The sequence below is a fragment of the Amblyomma americanum genome, chromosome 6 (assembly GCF_052857255.1).
Source record: "Amblyomma americanum isolate KBUSLIRL-KWMA chromosome 6, ASM5285725v1, whole genome shotgun sequence".
In the NCBI taxonomy this organism is placed as follows: Eukaryota; Metazoa; Arthropoda; class Arachnida; order Ixodida; family Ixodidae; genus Amblyomma; species Amblyomma americanum.
The window spans coordinates 92,335,467-92,346,854 of record NC_135502.1 but is presented as its reverse complement, the minus strand read 5'-3'; the positions used below and the strand labels follow the sequence as shown (position 1 = coordinate 92,346,854).

Sequence of the window (11,388 nt, the reverse complement as noted above, 5' to 3'; positions counted from 1 at the left end):
TGGCGCAGTATCTTTCCCATATATCGTTGGACACCTGAACCGCGCCGTAAGGGAAGGGATAAAGGAGGGAGTGAAAGAACAAAGGGAGAGGCCGTAGTGGAGGGCTCCAGAATAATTCGGAGTTCCCGGCTTCGATCCCGACCGCGGCGGCTGCGTTTCGATGGAGGTGAAACACTAAGGCTCCCGTGTGCTGTGCGATGTCAGTGCACGTTAAAGATCCCCAGATGGTCGAAATTATTCCGGAGCCCTCCACTACGGCACCTCTCCTTTCACTCCCTCCTTTATCGATTCCCCTACGGTGCGGTTCAGGTGTCCGCCGATATACTGCGCCATTCCCTTTCCCCAAGAACCAATTTTCATTTTCTGTTTAATGTTTAAACTAGTGAAACCATTATCGCGCGGAGGCCTTCACTATCCATGCTAATATATGCGACAACAATAGAATTCAGTTGACGTACACTTGCATAATCGGTTCCCACAATGTGCCGACTGTTCTGCGAACTAAACACGATGACGTACTACGTCAGCACAGTGACTCATGATCCACTGCGCCGAAATGAGCGGTGGCACCCTAGAAAGCGAGCGCAGGTAGAGGTTCCCGTCGTATCCGTGCGAGTCTCGCTGCACTCCGCAATTTCGAAGGTCACGAGCACATAACCAAACACCGCCGTAGCTGTCGCAGCACCGACACACGACGCCGAAGTGTCTTCGACCGGCGCCGCGAAGCGGGCGACAGCGCCCGAGATATTTGTTAGCACAGCGCGATCCACGATCCGTAAACGTGATCCGCTTCCGACGGGGCAGGTGCGCACGCAACTGACGAGAACGTGGCGCATCTGGCGCCCCGCCGGTAACACGTTATGCTGAATAATAATAATTGGTTTTGGGGGGAAAGTGGCGCAGTATCTGTCTCATATATCGTTGGACACCTGAACCGCGCCGTAAAGGAAGGGAGTGAAAGAAGAAAGAGGTGCCGTAGTGGAGGGCTCCAGAATAATTTCGACCACCTGGGGATCTTTAACGTGCACTGACATCGCACAGCACACGGGCGCCTTATCGTTTTTCCTCCATAAAAACGCAGCCGCCACGGTCGGGTTCGAACCCGGGAACTCCGGACTAGTAGTCGAGCGCCTACTAGTCCGGAGTTCCCGGGTTCGAACCCGACCGCGGCGGCTGCGAATGTTTGCTAAAGACACGTTTAGCATAGCGTGTACCACGTTGCCCTTACCGGAGTACCGGGAGCCCACGCGCTGATTGGTCCCGATGCTGCAGGCACGCGCGCAGCTGCCGGGTAACTGACGCCGTCAGGGTGATTTGCGCATGCGCGTTGGCTGCGCACAAGCTCCCGGTACTACCGGTAACACTCGCCGCGGTGGCTCAGTGGTTGGGGCGCTCGGCTACTGAACCGGAGTTCCCGGGTTCGAACCCGACCGCGGCGGCTGCGTCTTTATGGAGGAAAAACGCTAGGGCGCCCGTGTGCTGTGCGATGTCAGTGCACTTTAAAGATCCCCAGGTCAGCGCCTCCTATGTTTTTAAATAGAGGAGGCGCTGCCCAGGTGATCTAAATTATTCCGGAGCCCTCCACTACGGCACCTCTTTCTTTTTTCACTCCCTCCTTTATCCCTTCCCTTGCGGCGTGGTTCAGGTGTCCAACTATATTTGAGGCAGATACTGGGCCATTTCCTTTCCCCAGAAACCGATTATTATTATTAACACAGTGTGCTGAAGGTGTCTAATGCGACTGACAGAGTTCGCGAAACACGCAATAATAGTTGGTTTTTGGGGAAAGGAAATGGCGCAGTATCTGTCTCATATATCAATGGACACCCGAACCGCGCCGTAAGGGAAGGGATATAGGAGGGAGTGAAAGAAGAAAGGAAGAGGAGGTGCCGTAGTGGAGGGCTCCGGAATAATTTCGACCACCTGGGGATCTTAAACGTGCACTGACATCGCACAGCACACGGGCGCCTTAGCGTTTTTCCTCCTTAAAAACGCAGCCGCCGCGGTCGGGTTCGAACCCGGGAACTCCGGGTCTGTAGTCGAGCGCCCTAACCACTGAGCCAGCGCGGCGGGTTAAATTGCTGGCTCCAGAAACAATTTTGTACCTCCCTTTTTTTTACGTGCTGCACGAAATTTTGCCATGAAACGTAACGTTTTTTTCTGCTACAAAACCAAGGACATCTGTTACAAAAGAACATTTTAACGGTATAGCGTTAAAGGCCCGGTTACCCAGAAAATCCAGCGTCGGCGTTGACGGCGCTGTGAGCGAAAAATAGGGCGGTGTATAGGGAAGCCCAGGCCGCCACCTGCGGGAGAAGAAGCCTAGGGGAAGGGGGGCACCTAGATCATGTTCCCTTGTGTCGTCATCACAACGTGCCCACCGTATTGTGAGCGAACTGCGCACCGTGGCAGGTGGCTGTTAAACCAATGATTGATCGCGAGAGGTTGCTCGGGAAGTACAACTCGCGTTGCACAAGCCCCGCCGGGGGCAGCGCCTGCCATTGCACCATTGCGGAAGAAGTGGTGTGAGGACTCCCAGGGACCTATGAATGTTAAGTTGAGAATGAATTCCACATAGGTGGGCATTAACGCTAGCGCCTCACATCCTTAAGGCGGAGCCTAAGTGTCCTCTCCAATTTTTTTTCTACAAAACATGAAATTGGTGCTACAAATGGCAATATTCTGCTATAAAAGCTGCTACAGTAAACCTTTTATCAGTTCTATCGGTGGAATCAGTTCCAGATACACAGTTGCAAATTTTCCAATTGGAAGGAACGACAGCTGTGATGCCTTTCGCATCACAGCTGTCGTTCCTTTGACCCCCCCCTCCCCTCCATACTTAAAAGACGCTAGCTACTGCCCTCAGTCACCCCTGATGAAGGAGCTGAGTCGGCTTCGAAACGTTGGGTTAAAGTTAAAATTTTTGGTTGGAGATGTACAGTTTATTATACTCTCTACAGACACAGTACAGCAAACTAATTAGTTTTGTGGGGAGATATCAGCAGCTTAATCTGCTGAATTGTTTTCACCATTTCTACCTTCACTGAGGTCGTAATTAAATGAAACAACTTCCCTCAATGGATAAGCGCCACTGGCTCCAACAGGAGAATTCCATCAATGGGGCATATCAGCCCGAAGAAAATAACCTAATTCAGTGGTCATATACTGGTAATGTTTCTGTTTGTCACATCTTCAAGTGTATGGTGTTCCTGAGGCTTGTGTGTCAGGTACTCTTGCCTGCGAACCACTGGGAGCTGCCATTTGAGGTGTATGCGAACAGTTAATCTTCTGGTGTGGTAAATTGACCTTGGTGTTCCTATTTTAAGCCGGTCGCTTTTCTTTTTTTTTTCACCGGGTGGTGCAAAGGTCCTGCGACAGTTTCGTGCTGCTCAGGAAACCTATGCGTACTTATGCGTTACATATGCGCAACGCATATGTACCGCATAAGTAACGCATAAGTTTCCCACGCTATGGGAGAGCATTGTATGCCGCCTAGAATGGCCGCGCTGCCATGGGTACGGCGCACGCAGTTTTATTCGCGCAATCAGCCAGTGATGGCGAGACCCGCCTATAATTTTTCAGCTTTTATAGCTTATTAAAGCTCTGTTTTCAAACAAAAATTGCGTTTTTCTTTTTAAAATGTGGCAATCAGTCCATATAGGCCAACTTCAATTCGTCCTCAGTCTCCCTTTAACATATACCACTCGCCGTGTCTCCAAAAACAGTGATGTTCCATTCGGGAAATTTTCTCTTCTTCAGGAAATCTTAGGAGTAAAATTTGCGAAAAGAAAATATCTGCGGAGTTTCATTGAATTTGACATATTTTGGGCGAGAAAAAGGGCTTGAATACTAAACCTCTCGACAGAACTGCCGCACAGCTAGGCAACGTGACTCACAGCCTTAACCCCCAGCAACGTTGCTAGAACTATTCTAGTAACACCGACCCACCGTGGCAATGTCCTCTCCCCCGTCACCCCATCCCCCGCTTTCCTTCTTTCGGCCTCCTGCTGCTCCACCATGTACACTTGAAGACGTTAGCCACAGCCCCTGCAGTCACCCCTGAAGAAGGAGCCGAGGCGGCTTCGAAACGTTGGGCTTCAAATTAAAAAAAAAAAAGTTTTTATTGGAGACGTGTCAGAGCTTGTTAAAAAAAAAGGACCGGAAGAGGAATGTTTGGGTATAATGGAGAGAATTTTCTGCTGCGGCATGGAACAATATCACTGCTCTAATGTGTACCGTGGTGTCTGAACACCACTGGTATAGACAAGAAGACGCAGACGAAATAACAAGCTGCCATGGTAATTTTATTTGCTATGTACAAACGTCTCCACACTGCAGCGGACGTGGTGCATGCGTGGGCTATCATAACAAAAGCAGATTTTTTTGTTTATTCAGCAGACGTGCCTCCCTACAGTAGCAGAGACTCCGAAGAACGCGGTAAACAAGGCATGCTTCAGTATTAATTTGGTCCCGATGCAGTAGCGCTCGCAGTCTGCTTGCAGCTTTCGGACCTGTTTCCGCACTCAAAGCTGCCCTTGCAGCCACAAATATTTCGATGTTAATGTACATGTCCCGTCCACATCATCTATTTGAATGAGTAGTGACACTTTACTGAATTGTTTTTTTTCTGCTTTAATAGCTAACGATTTAACAAATAACTGTCCATTTTGACTCTCAAACCTGACGCAAACAACAAGAAAACGCCTTCATTTGTCGTTACCAGTTTCGATTTCGACTGCGAAGAGCGACGAATACGTCGTGACGTCTCTAGGCGAACACAAGTGATCACCATATGAGCTCACAAACCTCTGACGTGCTACTGACGTGCCACCCATGTGTGCACACCAAATCCCTGACGCAGGCACTCCTCGCTCACAGACACGACATTGTGTACTTCACTTTAATGTCCTTGTCATGATGTGCCTCCCTTATCAGTGAAATCGCCTGCACTGTCTTCGAGTTAGAAATTCCTGCAAGCTATTTTAGCTATTATAAATGATGGAAGCTGCTCACTATGCAGGTAATGAAGCATCCCAATTTTGTGTCAATTCTCATTTAGTTGTGCAGCTCAGTACGATGAGTGCGCGTTTGCAGCGCTTGCAGGCTGCCAAGTGCGTACATGATATACTTTCGGCACCGACCCTTTTCCGACGTTAGAAATGACGGCGACTTTTCCTCATCACTTTTTGAACTTGGTCCAAAGGTAATTTACCACCGCGTTCCGTGACATACGCAGAACGAGCGATACCGTTTGCTTGGGGCGTCGCTGACTCGAGATATCCGTACTACGGCACTATAGACAAGGCTCGTCGCTGGCTGCGTTTGGTGAGCCTATTGGGAGGGCGACATAATTTTCATGATGCGGTTTCATGAGCCGCTAAAAAGCTCTTGCAGCGAAGTGCATCACCAATATGTGACACAATGTATCCATTAACACTGTGAATCAGCTCATATTGCCCGACTCTCATCGAACCTATAGTCTAAACACGAAAGGTGTAAAAAGGGAGTAAGCTATCCTCTAGCTCACTCCCTTTAAGGAGCTGAGCTAGATGCCCAAGCCCTGGGGTAGATTTCCATCATTAAAAAGGGGATTACTTATGGCTGGCAAAGTAAACAAATTCCCTTTTCAGAACAAGCAAAGTTCTCACAGTTGCGAAGATTTTAACCGAAGTTTCAACCTCCTCTTTTTGCAAACCTGAAGACTTCCAGTGCCGCGTTTAAAAGCCTCCTCCCATTAATACCCGCATCAAGTTACTATGCTTTGCGGTGGTGATATACCTCCGTTTCCAACAGTAAGCATTCCGTATATTGAGTGCTCGAAATCTACTCCGGAACTTGGGCAGCATACCGTACTCCCTAAAAGGGAGTGCGCCAGAGGACAGCATACTCCCTTTTTACTCCCGTATGGGCGTGTTCTTGTTTAGGGCATACGAGGCGCGGCATTGCTGCTTTGCTCCTGTTTTTGTTGACCAAAGGTGACTTTTTCTTTGCTGCTATAAAAGTGACAGTACACGAAATTCACATCATGGGGCTGCGAGGACTGCCGAAGAGATGATTCTTGGAGTGACTTTTACCGCTATGGCTCGTTTCAACTGCACAAATTACAACCTCGTTGCAACGGCACTCTTTCAAACCGTCGCCTGCTAATAAATAAGGCAGCAGCGGCATATGCTCGCCACGAACTCACCGGTGCAAAAAAGAACGTCCAGATAGATGGAATGGTGTTCCGCGAAGTCGCGACGTAGCGCGCCTGCAGACTTTAACAAGGTGCTCTTCAATAAGGAACTGAATGCGCGCGCGCAAGTCAAAGCATCAAGGCAAGACTAGAATGCTTATAATGCGCAAATGAAGCGTGCCTACAACAACATAATGGCTGGCTGCCTTTGTGTTCGGCGCCTTCAGAAGGTATCGTGTACAAACAAACTAAAGAACAATGAGTATATGGGCATGCGCCATGTAAAGGAAGAGTTAGAACACCTTGTACTGTGTGACGCGGTGTCCCGTGTCGTCGGCACCCTTACCAGCCTCGACTTTACAACAGTGCAAATGCAAGCCGGAGAAATACTCTCCTAGGCGGGGGTAAAGCATGTGTAAGGAAGACGACGGCCATACGCGCGAGCCGCATGGCACGCTCCTGGCTGGACTAGCTCTGCCAGAACCTGAAAGAGGCGGGCATTGTATATAGGTCTGAATCTGTGACCTGCGCTGGCTTTCGTACTAGGCACTTGAGCCTGTGTCCCAATCCATATTACTTGTTCGAACGCCGTAGGCGACCCACGTGCAAGCCTTCAGAGCGTAAGGTGACCTAAAGCATTTAAAACGGGTAAGCCGCAGTAGTTGATCCTTCAACGGCCGCCATATGTCAGGCATGGTCTTTTGTGGTCCCTCGTTTTTGGTCCAAGTTGAATCCCTTAATCGACATGTAGACAGTTTTTGTCGCCGGCAATACGACTTGTGGAAGCGGCCGTACGAAGGCCACAACTTTCTGGGCGCTGCTGCCATGGGGTAAAAAGGTTGACTCAGCTGTTTGCTCCCTCTTCTTTTCCTGGCGTTTTTTGCCATTTTAGATGAGTTAGCGACCCTTGCCTCAGAGTTTAGTAACCAGAGTCTATGTTCCACGGGCGGTTCCACTGTAGACACTCTGCTGGCACGCACACGATTTCCTAAGCGCCAGAAAATCCCACAAAGCAAGCCGTTGTGTCGCTCGCAAGAAAGCTTTAAATTTTCCGATAACCCTTCACGATAATCTCGTTCCTCTAGTGATAGACACCCCGTTCATTCAGTCGCACACTCCAGCAGTGTGAGGGTGCTTGTCACGGGACAGCCTGTCACACTGTTCAAGGCGTGCGAAAAGAAAATAACTGCTGCGCCCCTGACGCCGGCCTCGGCTAGCTGAGCAGCGTCTCGATCCACTCGCGCACCATGCATCCGACGTCGGCGCTGCGGTCGAGCACGAAGGCATGCCGGAAGCCCCGCTCGCAGAGGCGCACATCGGCCTCGGGAAACGTCCTGCGCATGTCGTCATAGTACTCGACCGGGCTCCAGTGGTCGTTCTGGCCGTAGTACACGGTCAGCTTGTCCGCGTGGCGCGCGATGGTCTCGTTGTCCCGCTCGCGCACGTTCTGTATGATGTCGCGCGTGAAGACGAAGCAGGCCATGAGGCACTCGGGCCGGAAGTAGTTCACGGCGCCCCGCAGCGACGACCTGTGCGGCGTGGTGCAGGCGGTGGCCAGGAAGATGTACAGACGGATGAGCAGGTTCTGAACGACCCGCGGCAGCAGCCGCAGCGCGGACAGCGTGGCCACGGTCAGCGGCCTCAGGTACGTCACCAGCGGGCTGATGATGCTGACGCGCGGACAGGCGTCCAGGCTCTCGATGGCCGGGAAGAGCAGGACAGCCTTCTGCACCTGCGAACAGAGAACTCGTCGTGCAGTTGGAGCTCCTGTATACAGGCGACCTGCGCTGAAGCCTTCTGCAGCGACAGCAGCGCCAACATAGCCTAGTGACTGAAGGCAGAAAGTTTTAAGGAATACGCAACGCTTTCACGATGTCACCTGTTCCTTATTTTCAGGCTTGGTGGCTAGGCTTAGGTGAAATTCACGCTACCAGGGTAGGAAGCACGTTTGTTTACAGTCCTGGTGACATTGCAAAGGCTTTCGAGGACCACGATTGGTCAGAACGTATATAAATATGTGCCAGTGTTCTTCGCGTTATAGCACAGACAGAAAAGGATGTCTGCGCTCAGTGCCGATTCAGAGTCACCGCAGCAGCTATACAGTGCAACTGTGGGAACAGAGTTCGAGCTAAAAGGTGCAACCTCCTTGTCCGACAAAAGGCTATAGCTCTTGAAAGCACTGAAGACTATAGTTATGAATAAAATCTCCATCTCATGATGATAGTTTTTTTTCCTTTTCAAAATTTGTGCGAGCTCGGGAATGCCGCCTCATTGCATGATAATACCATCGTTTCCTTCTCAAGATGTACTATTTGCTACTCACGTTGAGGTCAGGTGCTCTCTTGAGGATCTCGAGCACCATGTGGCACCCGATGGAGTGGCCCACCAGGATGAGCGGAGCCTCGCTTGGAATGTACTGCTTGATGAAGGACAGCTTGTGGCCGACCTGGCCCTCGCACGAGTACAGCGTCGGGTGGTCTGTGTGTAAAACGAGGACAAGCAGAGGCTGTGACAGAGCCGCTCTGGATGGCGGCAGCCGACGTGAACAGGAATCATTGTGTATGTGTTCAGTGTTTTAACGTGTAAGTTTGGTGTTTAAGCACAAAATTCTGGGTCTGCACCACAGAACCTAAGCATCACAACTCTACGAGGAGCACAAAGTCAGGCAGTGCAGGCGGCAGTTTTCTAGTCTGAAGGTGCAAGACTATATAAAGTGAAAGTGGTGACTGCCGGGGCAGTCTTAAATCAGGCATGCCGCATGCTTTAAATATTCACTGGGGCAGCTTACTTACGTATATGAACTGGCCGAAGAATACCGCTGAAAATCTTGCAGGCGCGTCATTTGTAATGCTTCGCTACAAACTCCAATTCGAAACTTGGTTGTCCATTACGTAACCAGTCTATTAAAGTTCAAGTAGTCCGGCATGTCATTCGGCACGCCAGGGATAACACTTGACCTCCACTGTATGTTCCAGCAGAAAAATGCAGTGACCCGGGGATTTCTGAAAGGATCGGTACACCTTAAGAATCGTAGCTACAGGTCCCATCTACAGGGTATTTTTTTTTTGTTCTAATGGCTCATTAAGCACCTGATTTCCTTAAGTATAGATTAAAGCGTTAAAGGGACTCTAGACAGGCAGAAAGGATAGACATACCATACAGCACAGACTCGTTAACGCCTGCTTTGTGCATATAGTCCTCGTCTGTCCGATGTCCTGTTCGTGGTACAACCTAAAGTTACAGAAAAACGACATGCTCAAATGTCTTCACTGGTCAGAGCGATTTATGTCTGCACACTTCAGTACAAACACAATCCACGCACACAGCACTGAAACCACCTCGACAGTATACTCATACCCTAAACCAGGACTGAAGAAAGTCGCGTGCACGAACCATTAGTACCTGATCTAGACCCGTGGGTTAACTACGGGGTCGGTAAGCGAGTTGAGCAGCCTTTCGATGCTGTTTGTTCGTTGACCGCGGTGCCAGTGTTTCGTCAAGTGTTCGTACCGAAAGTCGTACTGACCTTCAACGTTGGGGATCTGCATGGGCTTGGGCGGGGCAACGTGGCCGGCGTGTGACACACCCCAGACGATAACCTTGCCCTTGAGACCTTCGTAGATCTCGCGCATGAACTCGGTATAGAACTCGATACAGCCAGGATTGCCTGCAAAGTTCAATACGTCGGTCACTCCCCAACGCTTGTGCATATCGTCACGACATGGGGCGAGACGGATACACTATATATATCGCTCAGTGGTGCTACTTTGGTTCGTATCTAATGTAGTGTCTTGCATCAGTTGGGAACACAGTGGCTCGTGAAGCAAGCACATCAACAAAGTGACGCAATGAAAAAGTGGCGGACACCACTGGGAAACACTCCTGGGACACCACTGGGAAACACTCCCAAAGTTTAAGATCTTTTGGACCTTCTTTTCTTTCCGTCTTTCGTTTGTGTTCTGGTTTGAAAGTGGGTTAACAGAGCACTGAAGCATTAAGGCTGTTATTAAGCCGTGCTTTTTTTTAATGTTTCACCAAGCCATCCGGTTTCCTACAGCAGCAGAATTATGGCTTTTTCCCCCCTTGCCTCTAGCTTGCAAGTTTTTCAGTCTGGAGCAGCGCACGGATGCATTCCTGAAGGACAGCCGGCAGCATGCCTTTCTGGAGCGCTCAAACGGCGTGTATCATACTGCACGCGCGACATCTGCCGATAACGACTTGTTTGAGATAGCCTAGACGTATAAAATTTATCTCTTGCACGGTGCCTTTCCCATAAATTTTTGCTTTCCTCCTTGTGCTTCGCTGCATGCGACATTAGTTCCAGTTATGCCATTACGTCACAATGTTATGTCGCTCTAATAACAAGCTAACGATGTCATGGGCAAGTCCCCTTTGCATAAGCTTCTGTACGACCTGCACGCCAGGTGAACTTGTAGCAGCGTTGTCTGCTCACGTCGGTGCATGCAAACTGAGCGTGTGTTTTATGCTGTCAAGTTTCTCTGCAGTGGTGCAGACGGACGGAGCGACATAAATCTACGGACAAAGGTGAAAATGTAGTCGTCAAATGCATTCCTGCATTTCAAAAATTCACTGGGACATCTAATTTCATCATATGTTGGCAATGCGATAGCGTAAGCAGCTGTTGATGCCTTTACGGGAAGTGACATCACTCCCTCCAGCCAATCACCGAATTTATCTTCCGACGACACATTTTCCTCCCGGTGAGGCTTGCAGTGTTATCGCATTAAATCTACGTGATGTAACTGTCGCCACGCAGAAGATTAGGCTTGAAAGCACTGTAGTTCTGGACAGGCGTTATGGCGACTCTTCGATTCCGGTGGTCAGCAGTGGCTGTCAAGAGCTTGCCTTCGCTTCTTATTTCTCTTCGAGTCTTTGCAATCTAACAAACTCCTATACTTTTAGTCGCCCGTTACGTTATCTATTTAAAGGACACTGCTTACGCAATCTCCTGCGTAAAAATTGTCGGAAGTGCTTGGACCATATTGGCGTCATTTTAATATATCCATTGCAGTGATCAAGTATTGCTCCTCGTCGCCTCGCACGCTTTTCCGCTACTCTAGTGATTATTTCTTGCTATGAACGCTACAGCAGCGCTGTCCGACGCTAGTGATGCTCCGGCTATAGCCACACGTGATAAGTGTGCGTTTTTCTTTGCCTCCCTTACTTAGGCTTACGAGTCTCCGCATTGGCTT

The 11,388-nt window shown here is 49.7% G+C and overlaps 1 protein-coding gene across 3 annotated transcripts in view; it reads right to left on the bottom strand.

Moving 5' to 3' along the window:
* Nucleotides 1-4,283: 4,283 nt before the first annotated feature.
* Nucleotides 4,284-11,388, bottom strand: part of LOC144093851 (lipid droplet-associated hydrolase-like) — a 58,496-nt gene continuing 51,391 nt past the window's right edge. Inside the window, exons 2-5 of one of the 3 annotated variants that reach the window (XM_077627576.1) lie at nucleotides 9,702-9,842; nucleotides 9,331-9,406; nucleotides 8,499-8,653; nucleotides 4,284-7,907 (exon numbers count right to left, since the gene is read on the bottom strand). In XM_077627576.1, the coding sequence (XP_077483702.1) occupies nucleotides 7,389-7,907; nucleotides 8,499-8,653; nucleotides 9,331-9,406; nucleotides 9,702-9,842 (891 nt within the window). In that variant the 3' untranslated portion in view covers nucleotides 4,284-7,388. The remainder of the gene's footprint in view (nucleotides 7,908-8,498; nucleotides 8,654-9,330; nucleotides 9,407-9,701; nucleotides 9,843-11,388) is intronic. The other 2 variants (XM_077627575.1, XM_077627577.1) reach the window with 2 other exon arrangements.